The following is a 23,697-nucleotide window of genomic DNA, read 5'->3' on the forward strand; positions in this document are numbered from 1 at the left end:
AGATACAGATATTCTAGGAAACCATGGTTACAACCCATGGCTGCAACCAAAGCCAACCTTGAACATGCAGCTGCCTGACCAGCTGTTTCAGTCACTACATTCAGCTGCCTCTGCCTCTCACACTGCTGGAGAGAATGTAAATTGGTATAATCTTTTTTGGAGGGCAGTTGGTATTACCCATCAATATTTAAAGCTATTAACCCCATTACACTAAAAAATTGTTCCATAGAAACATTGTTACAAGTGTGGAAGAATATAAGGATGTTTACTACAGTCTGAGAATAATGAAAAATTGCGAACACCTAAAATTCCACCAATGGGGGATGCATTACGTACAGTACAATAGAACACAATGTAGTTATTTAAAAAAGGTCCTACAGAAAAGCGAGTTGCAGAACAATTTGTAGGGCATGATCTCACTTTTATTAAGTGAAATACATGTAAATTTGTGTATCTATGAATAGAAAACAGAAAGGAGACCATGTGATTATTAATAGTGGTTACCTCCAGAGTAGAGGAGGACAGGGGCTATAATAAAAATTAAATTTAAAAATACCTGAGCAATTTAATTCTTTATTTAAATAACAAAAGACAAAAATTACCATTTTACAAGGGGGAAAAACACATTCAATACTGTTCACCTCAGTTGGGTGCGGTGGCTCATGCCTGTAATCCTAGCACTCTGGGAGGCCGAGGAGAGAGGATTGCTTGAGGTCAGGAGTTTGAGACCAGCCTGAGCAAGAGTGAGACCCCCTGTCTCTGCTAGAAATAGATAAAATTAGCCAGGCGTGGTGGCACATGCCTGAAGTCCCAGCTACTCAGGAGGCTGAGGCAGGAGGATAGCTTGAGCCCAGGAGTTTAAGGGTGCTGTGAGCTAGGTTGATGCCACGGCACCATAGCCCAGGTGACAGATGGAGACTCTGTCTCAAAAAAAAAAAAAAAAGTATATGGGAGGATATTTATAGGTTATATGCAAATACTACATCATTTTATATATGGGACTTGAACATCTGTGAATTTTGGTATTCATGGTGGGGGAAGGTCCTGGACCCAATCGTACATGGATATCAAAGGACAACTGTAACCCAATTTAAAATTGGGCAAAGAACTTAAATAGATGTTTCTCCAAAGATGATATACAAATGGCCAACAAGCATATGAAAAGATGCTCACCATCACTAATTGTCAGAGAAATGCACATCAAAACCACAGTATCACCTCACACCCATTAGGATCCTACTATCAAAAAATTTTAAAAATGACAAGTGTTGGCAAGGATGCGAAGAAATTGGAACCATTGTACATTGTCGGTAGGATTGCAAAACGGTGCAACCACTTTGAAAAATAGTAGAGAGGTTCCTCAAAAAATTAAAAATAGAGTTACCATATGACCCAACAATTCCAATTCTCAAATTTTCTTCATTCTATAGGCTGTCTTATCACTTTACTGATAGTGTCCTTTGATTCATAAAAGTTCTAATTTTGATGGAGTCCAGTTTATTCTTTTGTTGCTTTTACTTTCGGTATATATCTAAGAATCCATTGCCAAATCCAAAGTCATGAAGATTTACTCCAATATTTTCTTCTAAGAGTTTTACAGTTTTAGCTCTTACATTTAGGTGTTTGATCCATTTTCAGTTGATTTTTATATATGATGTGAGATAGGAGTCCAGCTTCATTCTTTTGCATGTGGACATCCAGTTTTCCCAGTACCATTTGCTGAAAAGACTATTCTTTTCCCCCATTTAGTGGTCTTGGTACTCTTGTCAAAAATCAATTGATGCAAAGATGTGAAAACCACCCAAGTGCTCATCAATACATGAGTGGATTAATAAAATGTGGTATATGTATACCATGGAGTACTACTTAGTTATAAGAAACAATGGTGATAATAGTATCTCTTTTTTTTTTTTTTTTTTTTTTGAGACAGAGTCTCACTCTGTTGCCCAGGCTAGAGTGAGTGCCGTGGCGTCAGCCTAGCTCACAGCAACCTCAAACTCCTGGGCTCAAGCGATCCTCCTGTCTCAGCCTCCCGAGTAGCTGGGACTACAGGCATGCACCACCATGCCCAGCTAATTTTTTCTATATATATATATTTTTTTAGCTGTCCATATAATTTCTTTCTATTTTTAGTAGAGATGGGGTCTCGCTCTTGCTCAGGCTGGTCTCGAACTCCTGAGCTCAAACGATCCGCCCACCTCGGCCTCCCAGAGTGCTAGGATTACAGGCATGAGCCACCACGCCCGGCCAATAGTATCTCTTATATTTTCCTGGATAGAGTTGGAACCCATTCTACTAAGTGAAGTATCCCAAGAATGGAAAAATAGGCACCACATGTACTCACCATCAAATTGGTTTCACTGATCATCACTTAAGAGCACATTTAGGAATAACATTGATTGGGTGTCGGGCAGATGTGGGTCGGAGAAGGGATGGGGGTATATATACATAATGAGTGCGATGCGCACTGTCTAGGGGATGGACACGTTTGAAGCTCTGACTGGGGGCGGTAAACTTTTGTACCCCCCACAATATGCTGAAATAATAATAAAAAAAAAATCCATTAACCTTAGATGTATGGGTTTATTTCTGGACTCTTCATTCAATTCCATTGATCTATATGTCTATCCTTATACTAATGACACACTGTTTTTATTTGCATTTCCCTAATGACTAATAATGTTGACCATTTTTTCATGTGCTTATCGGTCATTTGTTTATCTTTGGAAAAATGTCTATTCAAGTACTTTCACCATATTTAAATTGAGTTGTTAGTCTTTCTGTTGATAAGGATGTCATATCCAAAATATATATAAAGAACACTCACAACTCAACAACAAAGACTAATCACCCACAAGGAGATACCACTTCACTCCTACTAGGATAACTAGAAACCAACAAGTGTTGGCAAGCATGTGGAGAAATTGGAACACTTGTTCATTGCTGGTGGGAATGTGAAATGGTTCACTGTGAAAAACAGTTTGGTAGTTCCTCAGAAACTTAAACGTAGAGGCTGGGTGCAGTGGCTCATGCCTGTAATCCCAGCACTCTGGGAGGCTGACGTGGGAAGATTGCTTGAGGTTAGGAGTTCAAGACCAGCCTGAACAAGAGTGAGACCTGTCTCTACTAAATATAGAAAAATTAGCTGGGTATAATGGCACACACCTATAGTCCCAGCTACTTGGGAGGCTGAGGCAGGAGGATTGCTTGAGTCCAGGAGTTTCAGGTTGCAGTGAGCTATGATTAACCCACTGCCCTCGACAGAGCAAGACTGTATAAAAAAAAAAGTTAAACACAGAATTACCATATGACCTAACAACTCCACTATGAGGTGTATACCCATAACTGAAAATTTGTATTCAAACAAAAAACTTGTACACAAATGTTCATAGTAGCACTATTCACAATAGCCAAAAGGTAGAAACCACCCAAATGTCCATCAACTGATAAATGGATATATAAAATGTAGTATACCCATACAATGGAATATTATTCTGCCACAAAAATGAATGAAGTATTGATATGTGCTACCAATTAGATGAACTTTGAAAACATTATGCTAAGTGAAAGACAGACAGACATATTATATAATTCCATTTCTATGAAATGTCCAGAATAGGCAATTCCATAGAGATAGAAAGTAGATTAATGGTTACCAGAGGCTGGGAGGAGGAGAGTAGAAAATAACTGCTTAATAGGTACAGGTTTCATAATGGGTGTTGAAAATGTTTAAGAGTTGACAGTTATACAGCATTTTGAATGTACTAAATGCTACTAAAGTGTACTATCTTAAAGTGCTTAATTTTATGAGTTTTACCTCAATTAAAAAAAAAACAGTAAGAAAACCAGACACACAATACATTATAAAAAGAGATATATTTACAAACTAAAGTTTCCAAATTCTAGTTGGAGGGAGAGGAAGGAAGGAGATAGTGAGTATGAGCAAGTCCCTTTAGAGCCCAACTGCACTCCTGTAGAAACCCAAAGCCCCAGCCCATGGGGTCGGCTTCTGCCCTGTGGCCTATCCCTGTCCCAATCCAAGAAGCAGTTCCTCCACTGGGCCACAGCCCTCAGTCTTCTTGCCACTTATCCTGTGCCCAGGCAGGCATGGGAGAAAAGTACTCAAAGCCTGGCCCTTTATAGCGTAGGGCATGTAGGAACATCACAAGGTCCTGGGGCAAGGGATCCTGTCGTACCAGCTGGCACTCTGCACAGAGTGGGTCTGTCTCTTGATTCATAACATCTTTTTCAGCTGCCTTCCGTGGTGCCAAGGCCATCGTGTCCAGATCCTGAGAGGCTGCCTCAACTACTCCATCCATCTTCTGGGCAGCTGCAGCTAACTCTTCCAGGCTGTCCTTGCCCATCTCTGAGGAGGTGGCTGTAGAGTCTGTGAGTCCTGGGGACAGGTCACCCTCACAGAGATCTAGCACATCCAGGCTCTGTTTGGCCTGGTGCTCTGCCACCAGGTCCCGCAGCAGTTCCTCATCTGTCTTGGGAATGTGGCCGCCCCGGCCTCGGGAAGGACCCCAGGCAACCGAGTTGTAGATGGGGTCATTGAGAATGGGGTGGCCCAGGAACTGGAGGTGGACTCGGATCTGGTGGGTACGTCCTGTGAGTGGCCGGCACCGTACCACACTGGAATGGCCATTGTAGCTTAGCCTCTGGAACACTGTCTCACAGGGCTTGCCCCGGGGATCTACACGGCACACCCCGACCTTGTAAGACACCACTAAGATAGGTTCCTTGCAGGTCACTTCCTTGGTGGGGAACTCCCCTTCCACCCGGCACACGTATTCCTTCTCCAGCTGCATATGAGGGAAGAAGGAGAAAGTCAGTACAAAGCCTAAACTCATGGAGTCCAAACCCTCTGCAGAGAAATAAGGAATGCACCAGTGTGAGAGAGAAGTGGATTTTGCCACCATTTCTTTTTTTTTTTTGAGACAAAGTCTCACTCTATTGCCCGGCTAGAGTGCCATGGTGTCAGTCTAGCTCACAGCAACCTCAGACTCCTGGGCTCAAGCAATCCTTCTGCCTCAGCCTCCCGAGTAGCTGGCACTAAAGGCATGCGCCACTATGCCTGGCTAATTTTTTCTATATATATTTTTAGCTGTCCATATAATTTCTTTCTATTTTTAGTAGAGACAGGGTCTCGTTCTTGCTCAGGCTGGTCTTGAACTCCTGAGCTCAAACGATCCACCCGCCTTGGCCTTCCAGAGTGCTAGGATTACAGGCGTGAGCCACCACGCCACCATTTCTTCACCATTTCTTCACCCTAGCTCCATTATTTGCCAGTTTTATGATCCTGGGTACATTACTTACTTAACCTCTGTAAATCCCATTAACTCACCTAGAAAATTTGAGATCGGAAAAACATTTACCTTATAGGGCTGTTATAAGCATTTAGTAAGTTAGGCTCTGCTAAGCTTGGTATACAATATGTACTATTAACTCAGTATGTACCATTAACTCACCTAGAAAATTTGAGATCAGAAAAACATTTACCTTATAGGGCTGTTATAAGCATTTAGTAAGTTAGGCTCTGCTAAGCTTGGTATACAGTATGTACTCAGAAAATACATTACAATCCAGATCCACAATTACAAGTCTCACGATGACAATCATTATCATTAAACTCTTCTATCCAAGCTTCTTCCAACTTCATCCACAATCTTTCCACAAAGCAGGCTCTCCCCACAATTTTAAAAACCTTATTCAGTCTGGTCAGCACTTTAAAACTTCAAAACAGCAAATCACCAAGAGAGGCAGTGTATGCAATCTCTAAAGATCTTTTGAAATATATGAGCTAATAACTTGCATTTGGCACTTTAGGAGTTGACCGTCCTGAGGAAGGAAGTGGCTTCCAGGAGACAAAAGCCTGGCTCACCTGCCGGTCCCGAACCTGTTCGTGAATTCTCTCAGAGACTGCAGCTGTCTTGGCGAACATGAGTACCCCAGAGGTAAGGCGATCAAGCCGATGCAGTGGGTGTAGCTCCTTGAGTTGGTGCTCCTTGCCCAGGATAAATATGACCGTGTTGTGTCGGAAGCGGCCACAAGGGTGGACAGGAATGGAGGAAGGCTTGTCTACAACCACCACATCTTCGTTCTCAGCTAGCAGGCGAATAGGCTCTGCTGTGACTGGTGGCTCATGCCTGTGCACTGTGTTCCGCAAGAAATCATTGTCCTGTCAAAGACATGGATAACCAGTTAGCCTAGGGGCCAGCAGCCTGTTATTGGGCAACTTCATATCCAGCTCCCTCCACCCGTTCCTTATTGATATGGAAGAATGGTCATAGTACATTCTTAAGCAGAAAAAGTAGTGTGCATAGTGTGCTCTCATTTTGTAAAAATACAGACAGACACACAGGTGGATAGCCGATTGAAAAAGTACTGGAAGGATAGACAAAAAAATGTTAATGGTGTTATCTACGGGTGGTGAGATTATGTCTTTTGGTTTTGCCACCAGGTCCTGCAGCAGGTCCCCATCTGTCTTGGGAATGTGGCCGCTCCGGACTCAGCCTATGTATTTTCTCCACAATAAAGTTTTATATATATAATTTTTTTTTTTTTTTTGAGACAGTCTCACTCTGCTGTCTGGGTTAGAATGCAGTAGCGTCATCATAGCTCACAGCAACCTCAAACTCCTGGGTCAAGCAATCCTCTTGCCTCAGCCTCCTGAGTAGCTAGGACTACAGGTGTGTCTGACCGTGCCCGACTAATTTTTCTATCTTTTTGTAGAGACAGAGTCTCACTCTTGCTCAGGCTGGTCTCGAACTCCTGGCCTCAAGCTATCCTCCTGCCTCCTGGCTTCCCAAGTGCTAGGATTACAGGTGTGAGCCACCTCACCCAGCCATAAAATTATATTTTTAAAGTAAAAATTTTTAAATAAAGGAAAAACTTCCATAAATCATCACTTATCATGACCTTAAACCAACAAAATCAAGCTGTAAGTCCAGAGATCTGAGCTCTAGACCTGGATTTGCCACAGGCTTACTACATGCTCTTGGGCAAGTCAGTAACTTTTCTGGGCCTCAGTTTCCTGTAAAATGTGAGGGTTACACCAGACCTGTGCATTTCAAAATTCAGATAGGACAGGGGATTCAAATCATCCATTCCCCAAATGCTGAAATCACACTGAATCACAACCATGGTGAGCCAGTGTTACAGACAGGAGTTGCTGGTACCGCTTAGCTGTGATGGAATTTTAAAGAAGTAGTCAAAGCACTGGGCTAGACAATTCTAAATCTCTATCCGTGACATCTCACAATTCTATTCTATTACACATCAGGCTCTATAATAAATAGCTTAAGTAGTAGTTATAAAAGCACAACCTTTGAAAGTAGCACTGTTGCCTTACCTCTGTGAGTTTTACCTTAGTTTACTCAGTTTCTCCACAGATAAAATGTGGCAGCAATACCTTTTCCACAGGGTTGTCATTAGAATTAAACGTTAAAGCACATAAAATGCTTAACTTTGCGCCCAGCACACAGTAAAAAGACATAAATGATAGCCCCCATTATTATTATTCGTAGAGAGCTCTACAATGCAGGGTAGAAAGTGATCAGTACCCTTTCCACAAGACAGCGTATAAAAGGAGAATTCCAACTTTTGTCCTTTGCAAACAAGAAAGCCGCCTTGACAGACAGGATAAACGGGCTGAAGTTCTGACGCACAGAGTGACTACTTGAGGAGATGTGAAACGGGGGCTAACGTTGTGTTTCAAGTCAAAGTGAGAACCCTTCAGAATTGCCATGATTTCACTTCAGTACCTATGCTCTACTAAGTCTGAAAAAACAAAAACAAACAAACAAAAAAGACCCTGCCCTCCTTCCTCGCCTGCTTCTGGCCAGACCCATCAGGACTCCACCTTGAGCACGATGCTGAGGTCCTGTACCGGCTCCTCGTTGAGGTGCAGGCGGCCGGCCCGGACAGCGGCCTCGTAGTAAGCCAGGGGCTGGGCTCGGAACTCGGTGCTGAAGACGTGCAGCAAGCTGTGGCCCACCCAACGGCCTTTGCAGTAGGTCCGGAAGTCAAAGTAATAGGGCCGCACCTTGCGAAGGCCGCCCTCGAAATAGTAGCTGGTCTCGGCAAAGTGCTCATCACCGAAGCTCACCCCAGCTCGCCGCTTCTTCGGAGGCGGCACGACGCGCTCCCCGGCTGCGCCCCGCCGCTTCTTCCGTTTGCCCGGACCCCGGGCTGCAGCCGAAGCCTGCTCCCTACCTCCTGGGATCCCCTCCACTCCCGGGCGCGTCGGCTCCGGGTGCCCTGGGAGCCCCTCACCCTTCGCCTCGCCACCAGCGTCTCCGTTTTGCTGAGCCGGATCTCTCAGCTCGCCTGCTGCCTCAAGCCGAGTCGAGAGGGTTTCCGCCATCGGGCCCTTGCAGACACTCCAAGTCCTGGCAAAGCTGAGGTGCCGGAGGTGGCAGCGCCACTGCCAGAGAGGCCCGAGCCAGCCTTGGCCGCCACGCCTCATAACCACACGACCCTCGCTCCAGGGTCGCGATCTGAGGACGTCACTCGGCGCTAGCCAATCAGTGAGGCCCAGTCCCGAGGCTGGGAGTCTGTAATGAATGAGCGAGCGGAGTTGAGTAAGATGAGTTGCTTGAGTGGAGAGTTGAGAGGCTGTGAGGTTGTCTCACCAAAAGTGACCTTACGCAAACGTCCTCATACGAAGGGGAAGCAATGTTACATCATGAAAGAAATCTTTGGGATTGCTCTGGGTAAAAGCTGTGGCAGGAGTTGATCGTGTAGATTCCGTGTAGATACGTTCAGAGTTCCATGGGTCCGAAGAAACGTTTGAAAGGAGCTTTATTTAAAACAAAACAAAAAAACCCCAAACAATCGGAATAAAGGTTACTAAACACTGTGAATATACGACAAACCACTGTATTGTATATTTTAAAACGGTGAATATTATAGTATGTGACTTATATCTCAATAAAGCTGTTATATGTGTATTTAACACACACACACACACACACACACACAGCCCAGAAACAATGTTTTCACCCCTCTCTTTAATCCTAACAGCACGAGAAGGGTTTAGACATCTCCCATTTGCCTCCCGTACACTCCCATCCTGAAATTAAAACTGCAAATGGATCAGATGATGGTACTTGCCAAGGTTCTTAAATGCAAGATACTGAAACCAACTCTGGTTAGCTTCATCAGAGAGGGAATTATGGAGAGAATATCAGTGCCTCATAGAATTCACAAGAGATCTGAAGAATAGACTCAGATGAGGAGCCAAATCAAGGGAAGGCAGGGCCTTTGAGAACTAGCCACCTGATGCCAGGGGAGAAACCCAGTTGGGATGCTGTAGCTACCAGATGCTATGTTGTGCCCAAGGACTCTCTGCCCTGCAACCCTGCTACCCCTTGGAAATCCCTAAATCTCCCTATGTCTCTGTATCCCTCTCTCAAGGTTCAGAGTCCTTCAGGGGAGGCTTCCATCAGCCAAACCTGGGTCACCAGTTTGAGCCCTCATTTCCAGGGTGCCCGTAGATACAGGAATCTAAGCCTCTTAAGTTTCCAGAGTGGGATTCCTCCAAATAGGTAGGCATTTGGATGCTAGGCTGCCAAAAAAGGGACAAATGTCTAGTCCAATTCAGGAGACTGAGCATTAGCCTTCACTGGGCCTTTGTGATATAAAATGCCAGTGTTGATTTAGGGCATTCTTTTTTTTTTTTTTGAGACAAGAGCCTCACTCTGCTGCCCAGGGTAGAGCGCCGCGGCATCAGCCTAGCTCACAGCAACCTCAGACTCCCGGGCTCAAGCAATCCTCCTGCCTCAGCCTCCCGAGTAGCTGGAACTACAGGCATGTGCCATCATGCCCGGCTAATTTTTTCTCTATATATTTTTAGTTGTCCAGCTAATTTCTTTGCATATTTTTTTAGTAGAGACGGGGGTCTCACTTTTGCTCAGGCTGGTCTCGAACTCCTGAGCTCAAACGAGCCTCCCGCCTTGGCCTCCCAGAGTGCTAGGATTACAGGTGTGAGCCACTACGCCCTGCCGATTTAGGGCATTCTTATCACATGCATTAGCACTCTGGAGAGGAGAAAGGGAAACTTTTTTTTAGCTAAATTCCTTCTGCAAGTCATCAGTCTCACCAAACTAATTGAGGGACTTCAGCTGACACTCTTGTTCCAGAGGGGTCACAGCTACAGAACTCAATATGCTGAAAAGCCTGATTCACAACTCCCTTCTCAAAATGAGAGTTAGAATTTTCCACTGATTGTGGGGTGCATGAGAACCAAACTGCTTCAAAGGAGAGGCACCATCTCTCCAGTGAGTCACCTTATTAAGGTATTCACAATGAGAGTAGCACCTTATCCAAAAGAAAAGTATGTATTCTTAGCTAGCCTCTCTGCTTCATAGGATCAGAGTGGGAGAATTAAATGAGTAAATTCTAGTAAAACACTTAGAATAGTGCCTGGCAAAACTATGGAGATAGAATACATATCAAAATCTTGTTCCCTTACTGTAGGCAACCGTAAAAAAAAAAAAAAAAAATCTTGTTCCCCTCCCCTTCTGACCTACTGAATGAGAATCTGCATTTAAACGTGATCTGTCTGCATATTAAAGTTTGAGAAGCACTGGCATAGACCATGTAGAGCAGACATTTGTCATACTCTATGGACATCCAGCATTTTCTGAACACCCTTCTTTTCAGTGGGGAATTTCTCACATTACATTACTGCCTCCAAGAGGTGGAAGCCCTCCCAGCTTCTCTTGCAGCTTGGGCATAGGCATTTGACCTGGACTCCATCTCTTAGGCACAGGCTTTGGTTCATACAGCAGTGGAAAAAGGCAGAGTGTGGAATCCATGTCTGACAAGGTAGCATTGGAGGCATCTGATTTGGGAGGCTAATGGGAGGGGAGGTTCTTGCATCCAGTGCCCAGTCAATGATGCCAGCTGTAGTGGTAGTGGCAGTAGGGTGTTCCCTGAGCAGTCCCTCAGTGAGGTTTAGACACTGTTTCTGGCTGCATAGACCTAAAGCCTGACTCTCTGCCCACATTGAAATTCTGTGAACTACTAAATATTCTTCAATCCTGTGCTGTACAGTAGAGTCACCATTAGCCACATGTAGCTATTTAAGTTTAAATTAATTAAAATAAACTAAGCTACATTTCAAGTGCTTAATAGCCACATGAAGCCAGTGGGCTACCTTATTGGACAGGCCAGACACAGAAATTTCAATCATCACAGAAAGTTCTATTGGACAGAGCTGCTTTAATTAATTTTGTTTACTACTTAAACTGGTTATAATTAGTTATGTTGTTTGAACTAAGAAATCCAACTAATTTACTATGATAATAACTTAAGTCTTTATTTTAAGAACAATAGGAAATCAATCATCAAAGAGTTTGGGGGCGTGTGTGTTTGAGAGAGGGAGAGAGAGAGAGAGGATCTGATTGCCATTCCAAAGGGATCACCCTGGTTGCAACACAGAGAAAGGACTGGAGAGGGAATCACAGGTTTATCTCTAGTTCAGTGTGGTCCTTGACCATGAGGGTTCTAGCTCAAATATTCACACACCAAACAATTTTTGAACATATGCCCGACTTGGTTCTGGAGATAGGGAGGTAAGAAAAACATGGTTCCTGATCTCAATGAAGGCTCAGGCTAGTTGAGAAGACATTAAAAAACATAATCAGGGCCAGGCGCGGTGGCTCACGCCTGTAATCCTAGCACTCTGGGAGGCCGAGGTGGGCGGATCGTTTGAGCTCAGGAGTTCGAGACCAGACCAGCCTGAGCAAGAGCCAGACCCCATCTCTACTAAAAATAGAAAGAAATTATATGGACAGCTAAAAATATATATAGAAAAAATTAGCCGGGCATGGTGGTGCATGCCTGTAGTCCCAGCTACTCGGGAGGCGGAGACAGGAGGATCCCTTGAGCTCAGGAGTTTGAGGTTGCTGTGAGCTAGGCTGACGCCACGGCACTCACTCTAGCCTGGGCAACAGAGTGAGACTCTGTCTCAAAAAAAAAAGAAAAAAAAAAAAGAATGTTTAAAAAAAAAAACATAATCACATTGCACTGAAGGAGAGAGCTCAAGGTAGAGGGCTGCTGACTGGCCTCACATGGTTTCCCAGTGTGGGCAGTCTTTGGGGAGGCAGCTTATGGTTTTACTTTGGCTTATGGTTTCAGCCTTCCAAGTCCAGGATCTGGTTTGGATTTGTTCAGTGCACACATTAACCAGACTCAGAAAACATGGGTGAATTGGTAGGGTGCCAATTTGTTCATTTATAACTTTAAGCTTAAATTATAAAATGTAACTTTCCCATGACTGGGCTATTTGTGACCACCGTAAAAGGAACCCTGATCTTGGTATCAAGATTCCTGATAGGTCAAATTTGAAATCAAGAGTTTGTTTGTTGAGCATGAAGTCAGAGAAAAGAGCTGAAGTGAGTCATGAGACCATGGAGTACCTTGATGAAGCACTCATAAACCTAGGACAGCGCCCCTTTCTGTGAATCAGATACCACCAGATTCATGTCTCTCTCCCTATGATAAGCACTACCAAAATCTTGCCTATTGTTTGCTCCTTGGTTTTCTAATGTTCTTATTTTCCACTTTCTTCTGTTTGCATATTCTAAGAATGATTATACATGTGAGCAACAGTGGCTCACACCTGTAATCCTAGCACTTCGGGAGACCAAGATGGGAGGATCACTTGAGCCCAGGAGTTCAAGACCAGCCTGGGCAACATGGCAAGACCTTGTCTCTATAAAAAATAGAAAAAATTAGCCAGGCATGGTGGTGCACTCCTGCAGTTCCAGCTACTCAGGAGGCTGAGGCAGGAGAATCGCTTGAGCCCAGGAGTTGGAGGCTGCAATGAGCCATGACAACACCACTGCACTCTAGCCAGGGTGAAAAAGCTAGACCCTGTCTCAAGAAAAGAAAAAAAAAATGTGAGCAACAGAGTACCTTGTGGTATTTTCACATGGTGGTATCATAGCCACATTGATTGGATTTGGACACGTCTAGAGACTATGACTATATCCTCAGCCCAAGTTACTTCTACTGATGGTTGGCTGACATCTTTCATCACGTTTCTTGAGAAGGAGTAACAGGCCCTGAAGTTGGGGATGTGAACAGGTTGTTTCTCAATGAATGTGCTGATATCCCCTGAAGGATATTAAAGGTTATCTCCTTAAAACAAAACAAAACAAAAACCAAATATGTTTCTGACATGGACTTGTCATGACCACTCTCTCCTTTTTGTTCTCTGGGAACACTTCCATCATATCCTTTATAACTGTGGTCCCCAACCCAGGCAGCAGGAGGTGAGCAGTGGACAGAGCCAGGGAAGCTTCATCTGTATTTATAGCCGCTCCCCATCACTTGCATCACTGCCTGAGCTCCACCTCCTGTCAGCTCAGCCGCAGCATTAGATTCTGCATTATGGTGAGTTGTATAATTATTTCATTATATATGACAATGTAATACTAATAGAAATAAAGTGCACAATAAATGTAGTATGCTTGAATCATCCTGAAACCATACCCCTGCCACCCTCACCTGCCCTCACCATGGAAAAATTGTCTTCCTTGGAACTGATCTCTGGTGCCAAAAAGGTTGGGGACCACTGCTTTATAACGCTTTGCTGTTATTTGTAAACTTGTCTGCCTCCATGGTGAACGCCCTCCTACTGTGAGCTGTAAGAATCGCTGGGGCCCATACCAATCCTTGTGTGTTTTGAATTCACGCTGAACATAATGCCTAGAACACAGCAGGAGGTTAGTGTCCACTGACTGAATGAAGGTAAGCTTCATAACTCGGTGAATGGAGCATGGATCTCCTGTGAGAGTAAGGAAAGAGGCCACCAAAGTGCTCTAACTTGGGTAGGGAAGGGGTGAAATTTTTGGAAACAAACACCGGCAGAGAGAAATGTCAAGGAGGTGGACTTGCTCTGGAGAGCAAGAAAAGCCAAAGGTCTTGGAAACAGAGCTTTCGGATCCAAGCAAAGGGAGAGTGAGCGGGTAGAGGGTGGAACCCCGATCTACAAGGCACCAAACCGAGAGGGGCGGGGGAGGGCCCAGGACACGTGACTCCACGGTTTCCTGGCAACCACAGACCCGCCCACCGCTTGCGGGCACCGAACTCCTAGCTTCCTCACTCCGCGAGCTCCACTCGACCAATCGATACACAGAACATCACCCGGTCAGGCGGTAATTGGAGGATTCCCGGGTTTCGTCTCTCGGAGACTCTAGCACCCATTTCTTCCTGACTGCTAGCTGCACAGCTGAACCAAGCGTTTGGAGGCTGCTCGGCAGACTGGTATGGTAGGTGAGAAGGGGCTGGGGTGCCCAGAGTTTTGTATTCCCCTCTCTGCCTCGACCCCGGAATATCAGAGAGGCCCGGGACCTGATTCATCCTTCCCAGCCCGTCCTTGAGATCATGAAGACTGAGGCCTGGGGTCTGGACGCCCTGGGGGCGGGGGAGACGCGAGGCTCCGGTGGGAGCAAAGTTTTGGTTTGGGTTTCATTCTAGCCCCTGACTTCGACTCGCCTAGGGCCGCTGTCCCTTTTACTTCCGGGCGTTTGCACTGGTGGGTTCTGTCGCATGGAATTATTCAGACCTTGCCTCAGGCAGCCTTCCTGATCTCTGAGGCCCCTCTTGAAAGATGTCAACCTATACGATAAGCCTAGACAGTTATGAAAGCCTCCACGCTCTTTGTGTAGCCCTTCCCACCCATCCCTGTTTGGGCTGCTTTCAGTATGTTTTCCCAACAGGCAGAATGGTATTGGGTAAAAACATGGATTCTGGAGGAGCAGGGGTCTGGTTTCCAATTAAGGATTCACCATACATCAGTAAAGTGCCCTTGAGTAAGCTACCCTTCTGATCCTCAGTTTCTTCATATGTAGAGTGGTGAAAATACCTATCTTTAAGTGTTTCTGATTATTAAAATAAGGACATGAGGCATATAGCTCAGCTTCTACATAACAATGAGCACATGCCCCTTGCATTATGACAGTGTTCCCTGACAAACATTTTTCACCAAACAGCACTTTTACTATCTTCATATATATGGAACTGTGAAAGACCTTTAGTCTATGTTCTATTTTTAATTAAAAAATTTTTAAAAAGTATGGAACTCTTCACGAATGTGTGTGTCATCCTTGCTCAGGGGCCATGCTAATCTCTGTATCGTTCCAATTTTAGTGTATGTGCTGCCGAGGTGGGCACTAGTCTATGTTCTATTGAAGACAGAGTTTAATTGGCTGAGGATAGAGCTGTTGCATTTTGGAGATCTTTGGAGAAAAGTGCAGGCTGGTTTGTCTACACTGGGAATGTCTAGAAATTCCTTTGTGTGTGTGGGTGGCAAAATACACATAATGTAAAATTGACCATTTTAACCATTTTGTGTGTATAGTTCAGTGGCATTTACATTGTTGTGCAACCATAGCCACCATCCATCTCCAGAAATTTTTCATCTTCCCAAACTGTAACTCTATACCCATTAAACAATAACTCCCCATTTCCCTTCCTCCCAGCTCCTGGCAACCACCATTCTATTTTCTGTATCTATGAGTTTGACTATGCTAGGTACCTCATATAAGTGGGATCATGCAATATTTGTCCTTTTGTGTCTGGCTTGTAGGAATTCCATTTTTAAAGACAAATTTTATTATGAAAACAACTTGAGTGCAGAGCCAGAAGAGGAACCCAGTTGCCCTTCTGGCATCTTTCTTCTGTAACATAGGAATCCTATAGAAGACATTTTTAAGGTTTGTTAAAAAGAAACCTCTTAAAAGCCAATTATCTTTCTTCAGTGGGTAAACAAATATCTGGGTACTGCATACTTTGACTGTATCTTTAAAGCCAGTCCTTACTCACTTGAACTTCTGTTTTCTAGCTCAGATTCTAAATGAAAATGTTTGAGGGTGTTGACTCTACAGCCACAAGATCTGGCCGGGATCTCTGGGCTGAAATCTGTTCCTGTTTGCCAAATCCTGACCAAGAAGATGGTGCCAGCAATGCCTTCTCAGACTCCTTTGTGGATTCTTACCCTGAAAGTGAAGGCCAGAGAGGGGCAGCAGACTTTGCTGTTGAGCTACCTATAAAGCCTTGGGCACCCTTGCAGGATTCAGAAATGTATTTAGCATCTCTAGGTAAGTTAGATGGCTTTTCTTGTTTGTTTTAATCAGAAGCTCTTGGTTTTAGGGAAGCATGTTGAAGTTGTGTTACATCAAACCTGATTTCCTATTCTTTTTTTTTCTCCCTCCCTCACCACATGTGTCTATCAGATATAAGTCTGAGGGGTGTTTCAGGTTTCTTGTTAGGAAACAATCCCTCTTTCCTTGAACATCCCTTAAAACAGTTTTTGTCATCTCTTGCCTCTGGCCATTTCATCTAAACTGTTTTATTTCTTAGCTTTCTGTAGAATCATCTTGTCTACTGTTGGTTGCCCATATATTCACATAACCTTAAACCATCCTGCAAGAAAAGGTCATGGCCCTGGAACTACATGGGAATTTCTGATGCTAGAGTTTGAAAAACTGTTATATTAAGTAGATTGATTGTTGGGAATGGGAGGATGTTGGCATAAGACTCATTTTGTCTCTTGTTAGCCATTTTGTTTGTTTATTTATTTGGACACAGGATCTTGCTCTCTTGCCCAAGCTGGGGTACAGTGGTGCAATCATAGCTTACTGCAGCTTTGAACTCCTGGGTTCAAGTGATTCTCCCACCTCAGCCTCCTGAGTAGCTGGGACTACACGTGTGTGCCACCACACCTGGCTAATTTCTTAATTTTTTGTAGAGATGGGGGTCTCACTATATCGCTCAGGCTGGTCTCAAACTCCTGGCCTCAAGCGATCTTCCCAAAGTGCTAGGTTTACAGGCTACCACACCTGGCTGCCATATTATTTTTTTACTATTTCCTGAACACATTTTCAGTGTCCTGTCCTGTGGCCATAGTGTAAGTATCAAGAGAGACTGCAAACACAGGAAAGAGATTCAGATTGTCCCACACTAGAGGACAAAGAAATATCCAGTGATTGCCAGTCTTTAGAATTGTAGTATCCTTTTACTGTGCAACAACCATGAGACCCATCTTTGTGTTCCAAAACCAAACCTGGGAATAATTATTTGAGGAAGAAAAGGCAATTCAGGAAGAAAAAACTTTTGAGAAAGGACAGAAAAAAGAGTCAGAAGAGGGCTTACATGATTGCTAGGTAATGTCTTGGGAAATAGAAGAAATTTTGTTAATGACATACTGGAAGGAAAAGATATGAGAAAAACACAGGTGGAATGATGGAACGATAAGGGAGTACTGTGAAATTTTTCAAGAGGCCATCAAAGATAGGATAGTAATGTTTGCAGCCATGGCCAAAGAAGTTGAGAATTCTGCATGCGGTAGCCAGAGCATCTGCTTAACAATGATAAGCAGAAGAAGCAACAGTCTAAGAAAGCTGAAGAACCAGATCCTTTGGTTTGTTGGTGCTATCTGACCAGGGGTTATAAGAAACTTTCATGGAGATGGTGATGTGGAAAAATCAGTTAAGAAGATAATTAAAATTCTGTTCTCTGAGGAAATAAGAACCGTTTCTGTTGCCTATGGCAGGGACTGGGAGACAATGGCAGGCAGGTTTAGAATATGTGTTAGTGCCTGTTTCTGCCTGCATTATAGAGATCACACCTGATCAGGAACTTAGCACATTCAGAGAGGGGAAGACCTTTTCCAGCCCAAGAGAGTACCTTCAACCTTGACAACCAAGGCCAGATAATACGAAGATTGTTTTTATTGCGAAATAAACCTATATGAAAGAGAATTCACTGATAACAGCAATGACTAAAAACTTAGCCAGTTAAATGTGTCATATGCATAACCTTTTTACATCCTCAAGGAGAAAACAAAACCCCACAAATATTTATCAACTGTAGATTTTTTACATGGGTAAGCTTTTGGTGGTAACTTACAGGAACAAAAGGTATTTTGATTAGTGGATGTTAGCTGATGTGACTTTTTAAGAAATGAAAACAGGATTGCAAATTATAGTTTCTGTTGGTTCTGAGCTTAATGTTCACCCCCTTGCCAAAAGTCGTCATTTACCCACGTATTTTTAGTTGAAGACAAGACTAAATTAAGGCAAAAGGTAAATGGTGATATCCTTTCTTGTTTTCTTCAGAAGGGGAAATCGCTTCAGCAGTTATACTTAAAATGTAAAGAAGAGTAATTAAACATCTATCATCAAGAAGCCATAATGGGCCACTCTCAAGGGATTACAAAATGTTTGTTTTTATTAGTCTCCAACATCCAGGCCACAAGTTTTGCAAATTTAAAAGATATTAGGAGATTCTTTTTCTTTGATCAAGAATTTAATCACACATAGAGATCTTAAAGGTCTCTTAGTATTCAGTTCTCATCAAGTCAATTTTAGTGTCTAATGAACCATTGGATCTCTCATCATTTTCTCTAATTTTTTCTCGTGAGGTTTAGAAACTACTTCATGTCACTGTAACAAAAAGAAAAACTATTTACTCCTCAGATTATTTTCAAGAAGTTGAAAAAAGGCAATAGTATACACATGTTAAGCCAGGGAAAACAAGCATTTCTCAGAGAGATACCTGCTGGGCTTATGTGATTTCAAAGAAAACATGCCATTGGTTTACTTATGAAAACCTATAGCTTTTCCCTTTTCTGGGGCTAAACATTTATTTAATACAATGCAGGGTGAGGACATTGTGAAAGGAAAAGAAGAATGTTCAATCTTCTTTTATCTGTACTTAAAGAATGATTTCTTCTGCAGGGAGTATGGATGCACTCATCAGTGAGAGAATTTATAAGTTGGCATTTTGCATTTTAGATTTAGTTAAAATTTTGTGTCATACTTTTCTTGTTAAGCTTCACTTCTCTCTCTGTAGAGAAGAAACTGAGAAGAATCAAAGGTTTAAATCAGGAAGTGACTTCCAAGGACATGCTTCGAACCCTGGCCCAAGCCAAGAAGGAATGCTGGGATCGGTTCCTCCAGGAGAAGTTAGCATCAGAGTTCTTTGTGGATGGGCTTGATTCTGATGAGAGGTAATTGATCCCCAGTCCAGTTCCAGGTGGCAGTCTATTTCACTGAGAGCATTTCTCTTTCTCTAAAGAATTCAGGGATAGTGACATCCGAGTCCTGATTAGTTGACATTAGCATCAACAATTCTGAGCTGAAATCAACCTTTATAATGTTGCTTTATTTGCTTTTAGTCCAGCAGATTTTTGAGGATGAGGGTTTTTTTTTTTTGTTTGTTTTTGTTTTTGAGGCAGGGTCTTGCTCTGTTGCCTAGGCTACAGTGCAGTGGCGTGATCATAGCTCACTGCAACCTCAAACTCCTGGGCTCAAGTGATCCTCCTGCTTCAGCCTCCAAGTAGCTGGAACTACAGGTGCACGCCACCACATTCTGCTAACTTTGTTTTACTTTTGTAGAGATGGAATCTCACTCTGTTACCTCAGGCTGGTCTCAAACTCTGGCCTCAAGCGATCCTCCCACCCTGGCCTCCCAAAGTGCTAGGATTACAGGCATGAGCCACCCTCCCAGCTTGATTTTTGTTTGTTTGTTTGCCAAAAGGCAAATACCCCACCTACATCTTGGTCACAGACTGAATAGAGTTGAGGATAAACCATTGTCTTCGTTTTTAAGTATGCAGTGCACTTGAGAAAGTAGTAATCAGTCAACAACTATATCTTCTTACCTCTGAAATTCCATTGCATTACAGAGTTTCTGTCATATTTTAGCTACTCATTAAGATATATAGACTAAATGAAAGAATTAAGCGTCTGCTATGTGATAGCACTGTGCTGGGTGTCTTAGGGAGGGAGGAAGTTTTATTTATTTAATTTAATTATTTTTTTTTTTTTGTAGGGGACAGAGTCTTGCTCTGTTGCCCGGGGTAGAGTGCTATGGCGTCAACCTAGTTTACAGCAACCTCAAACTCTTGGGCTCAAGCAATCCTCCTGCCTCAGCCTCCTGAGTAGCTGGGACTACAGGCAGGCACCATCATGCCTGGCTAATTTTTTCTATTTTTAGTAGAGATGGGGTCTCACTCTGTTGCCCAGGCTGGTCTCAAACTCCTGGTCTCAAGCAATCCTCCTGCCTTGGCCTCCCAAATTGCTGGTAATACAGGTGTGAGCCTCCGTGCTTAACCAGTGATTTGGTATTTACATATATTCTCTTTCCCCTTGAATATTTCCCTCCTCTCAAGTTCTGAGGAAAAAAGACAAAATTTTCTCTTGTGTAATTCTCAAGTAGGAATTTTTCTCTGTCTGAAATCAGATCAGCATGTTTCTGGGTATTATCAATACGTAAAATAATGTGGTTTTCCCATCTCTATAGAAATCATTTGAACAATTCTGTGGAAAGCGTGGTAGATGATGATTAAATGCCATGTCACCTGATTCCCCTGCACTGTGGGCACAGGGACCAATCAGGTGCTCCTGCTGCCTTCTGACGGTTGAGTTTTTCCCCTGAGTCTACATCTGTGGGAACACTTCTTTCTGTCATTGTTCAGAACAAGCACCAAGAAACAGTAGTTATGTGTTTGTTTTCAAACTTCAAAGTTTATGTTTTAAACAGAGGCCATCTTGCAGTGGATTTGTGTGAGTCTTCGTGCATGTGAGGGCCAGGCAGGTGAGCCTCCTCGGGGCATGCTTTTGTAAGGGAGAGATGGGCTGAGAAATCCCACTGTGCAAAACAATTCCTCCGTACATTGACATATGTCTAAAATGTGGTGTTATTGGCTTTATTTCTTGGATTAACTAAGACCTTGTGCTATTGAAGGACATAGAATGGGGTTTACATTATCTTTAGTCATATATATTTTACTGTGAATGTCTAATAGCTTTGGAGTGGAGGATCCTGCGGACTTAAGAATGGTGCGTCAGAGGGACCATGAGCTTGACAATCACACCTCCCCTCTCCCTAATAAATCCAAACAAAAAGAGAGCCCTCTGGCATAGTGGTCATTCTCTTGTGGGGAACATTTGCCCAGATATTTTCATCTTGGGGACTTGCTATAGGATGAAATAAACCCACAAAAAACAAAAAAATCACACTTAGTGCAAGTAAATGCTGTAAGTATATTGAGCCCCACACTGCCTCAGGTGTAAGAGGCATAAGATGCTAACCTTTCTGCCTCACTAATAATTTGGTATTTATTTGAGTGTTTCCTCTCTGTAATAATTTCTCTCCTCTGCAGTTTTGAGGAAAAAAGACAGGACTGAGGCATAAACTCTTCAGCTATTCTTATCAAGCCTTCAGAGGCTCTGCACTTGAAGGGAGCCTGGTGCTGCTTATAGCCAAAGTGCCCACTAGGGGGTAAATTATGCCTCGGAGCTGCCAGGATGCACAGCTGTCAGAGGAGTATCCTTGTACTCCGCATGTTAGCAGCGGAAAAACAATTGTAGGAAGAAATTGGTGGTGGGCGGGAAGGCAGTATTTGAGTAACTGAGATAATCATTAAGTAATTAATTAGCGAGGTCTGACACAGCCACCCTTTTCTTCTGCTCCTTTGTAGCACCTTGGAACATTTCAAGAGGTGGCTGCAGCCAGATAAAGTAGCCATCAGCACAGAGGAGATCCAGTATCTGATTCCTCCGGAGTCACAGGTTGAGAAGCTAGCCTCTGGGGAAGAGCCAGCAGCCAGGGAGGAGCCACCGGCAGCAGAACAATAAATACACGCACTTGGAGCAGCTTTCTGGGGTCCAGAGGGAAGAGCGGAGAACCTGGCGGCGGCAGCAAGGAGAAATCTAGGGAGGGAAAAAGCCCAAACTTCCACTCCACGAAGAAAACAGCTGGAAGCCCCTGAGGACTTACTTGGGGCTGGGATGTGTAACTGTCTTGGATGAAGTGACTGACCCAGTGCGTGCTGGATCAAAATACTGCTTTCCTCTGTGTCTTACAGCTTCACTAAACTCTGTTGCTGCAGGTTAGAAGTCTGCGAAGGATCTAGTGAAGGACCCAGTATGAAAGTACTTGGAGAAACTGAGGCCCCTGGTGTGTGATGTATAAGTAAGCCATATTTTTGCTTGCCTCTTCTGGATATTCATGCCTGTGTCCCCACCAGGTCAGGGATGAGTGGGGCCAAGGAGAACAAAGTCTGCCTCCTTGAATTCAAAAACCCCACGTGGGGCTTCTCTAACAAATCTGTAGTAAATACAGGTACTCTACGGAAAGAGGCTCTGCTTCTCCTTTCTCCCATTTGTTCCTTATGGAGAAAATGGGTGAAAGAAGTATGAAAATGTGGGTGTTTATGTCTGTGTATATATATTTTTATTTCATGCATGGCTTCTCCCCCAACTTCCTCCTGCACTCAAAAAGGGCCAGGTTCCAAATTAGACTTGTAAATACAGTGTTAGTGTTTGGCACTACCCCTAAATAGTTCCAAACTTGTTCCTTGCGGCAGCTTTCCTGGCTGAGCCTGAGCTTCACGCCTTGTTTGTTGCATTATTGTTCAGTGTGTGTTGTCATATAAAACTTCTCATCAGAAGAGCTGTGTGTGTGGTGCTGTTGACCTGATTCTTCCTCCCAGACGATGCTCTCAGGCAGTCAGGAGGTAGGGACAAATGCACACCAACACATGGGAGCTGGTGGCCATCACCAGCCTCCTGTTTCTAACATGTGCCCTTTGACAGGCTAAACCTTGGTGTTCTGAGGGTAGGATTCTGAGGCCATGTCTCCATGGAACTTCTTCCTGGGTAATAGTTTCCAAATCCCTAATGATGAACAGGGTGGCTATAAAAATCTTCAGAAAACATTTGTTCATTTCTAAATCAAGTGTTCTCCCTGCCCACGAGAGTAGGAACCTACTAGGTGATTCCATATACTTCCATATACGTGCTTAATGTTATGAATTTTTTTTTTTTTTTTTTGAGACAGAGTCTTGCCATCTCACCCTGGGTAGAGTGCAGTGGTTTTCAGATATACTTTCCTCTTTTTTCTTTGAGTAATGGTATTAGCTTTAGACCCACTGCTTTTTATTGGTAGGATACCTTTGACATAGACATAAAGAGCGTTACTCCTTATGTCTATGTGGGCCCCAAGCACTTTGAGAAAGCCAGAGCACTGATGATCATCTGGCCCTGGACCAAGCTTGTGAGCTGCCCTCTCTGCCTGGGCTTTGGATGCCATCTGATGGCTTTCAGCTGGGTGGATAAGCTAAGAAAAAAAAAAAAACCAAACTAAGATTTTTCTTCTCCGTGCATGATAAACAAAAAATTATTCTTCCCTGTAACAAGAATTTAAGGGGAAAAAGCAATGAGGTCCCAAAACACCCTCCCAAAGAGCAGCTGGTCACAGGACGGTAAGAGAATGTTTCTGTACCAGAAAATAGTGTTCTGTCATTCAAGCAAGATCCTAGCTTCCCTTTACCTCCCATTTTCTGCTTCAGAAACAAATATTGTAGTATGAGAGGGTAGAGAGTTGATTTAGAGGAACCAAAAAGGAGTTATAGAACTGAACGGCTTCTAGCCTCGTATGAAAACCTGGACGAGGTGTGAGAGGAAGGCCCCAGGTCTTTAGCCACTTTCTTGGTGAACTCTGCAACAGAGATGGGTCTCCCCAGAAAGGAACCCAGTGAGTTGTAACTATGGTTTCTTAATTGGTTTAGAGATAACAACTTAAGCAATGGCTCTAAGAAAAGGTGAAAATTTACCAAAACCAAATTTGATATTAGTTCCCAAAGCTAACTAATATAGATTTATCTTAGGTTAT

The 23,697-nt window shown here is 43.5% G+C and overlaps 2 protein-coding genes and 1 non-coding gene across 4 annotated transcripts; 1 reads left to right on the forward strand and 2 right to left on the reverse strand.

Moving 5' to 3' along the window:
- Window positions 1–3,924: 3,924 nt before the first annotated feature.
- On the reverse strand, window positions 3,925–8,444 carry RPUSD2 (RNA pseudouridine synthase domain containing 2). The gene is made up of 3 exons (XM_069461516.1): window positions 7,865–8,444; window positions 5,885–6,181; window positions 3,925–4,805 (listed from the first exon to the last, which is right to left on the reverse strand). The coding sequence occupies exons 1-3, from the start codon at window positions 8,366–8,368 to the stop codon at window positions 4,071–4,073; spliced, it is 1,536 nt and encodes a 511-aa protein (XP_069317617.1). The 5' UTR covers window positions 8,369–8,444; the 3' UTR covers window positions 3,925–4,070.
- A 5,787-nt stretch (window positions 8,445–14,231) lies between these two features.
- Window positions 14,232–22,468, forward strand: CCDC32 (coiled-coil domain containing 32). 2 transcript variants are annotated; one of them, XM_069461536.1, is made up of 4 exons: window positions 14,232–14,285; window positions 15,860–16,115; window positions 18,871–19,027; window positions 21,914–22,468. In XM_069461536.1, the coding sequence occupies exons 2-4, from the start codon at window positions 15,872–15,874 to the stop codon at window positions 21,987–21,989; spliced, it is 477 nt and encodes a 158-aa protein (XP_069317637.1). In that variant the 5' UTR covers window positions 14,232–14,285; window positions 15,860–15,871; the 3' UTR covers window positions 21,990–22,468. The 2 variants fall into 2 exon arrangements, with proteins under 2 accessions (XP_069317637.1, XP_069317632.1); XM_069461531.1 differs by having other exon boundaries at window positions 21,503–21,982.
- On the reverse strand, window positions 15,086–15,189 carry LOC138381033 (U6 spliceosomal RNA). Its single transcript, XR_011232987.1, has one exon. It is a non-coding gene; the product is annotated as a U6 spliceosomal RNA (small nuclear RNA).
- Window positions 22,469–23,697: the final 1,229 nt, after the last annotated feature.

Source organism: Eulemur rufifrons, chromosome 2 (assembly GCF_041146395.1).
Source record: "Eulemur rufifrons isolate Redbay chromosome 2, OSU_ERuf_1, whole genome shotgun sequence".
NCBI lineage: Eukaryota > Metazoa > Chordata > Mammalia > Primates > Lemuridae > Eulemur > Eulemur rufifrons.

Coding starts and splice junctions, on each gene's coding strand:
- RPUSD2 (XM_069461516.1), bottom strand. CDS start 8,368: ATGGCGGAAACCCTCTCGACTCGGCTTGAGGCAGCAGGCGAGCTGAGA. Junction 6,182..7,864: donor ACCTCAGCATCGTGCTCAAG/GTGGAGTCCTGA, acceptor TGTCTTTGACAG/GACAATGATTTCTTGCGGAA. Junction 4,806..5,884: donor AACAGGTTCGGGACCGGCAG/GTGAGCCAGGCT, acceptor CCTCATATGCAG/CTGGAGAAGGAATACGTGTG.
- CCDC32 (XM_069461531.1), top strand. CDS start 15,872: ATGAAAATGTTTGAGGGTGTTGACTCTACAGCCACAAGATCTGGCCGG. Junction 16,116..18,870: donor AATGTATTTAGCATCTCTAG/GTAAGTTAGATG, acceptor CTCTCTCTGTAG/AGAAGAAACTGAGAAGAATC. Junction 19,028..21,502: donor GGGCTTGATTCTGATGAGAG/GTAATTGATCCC, acceptor GCTCCTTTGTAG/CACCTTGGAACATTTCAAGA.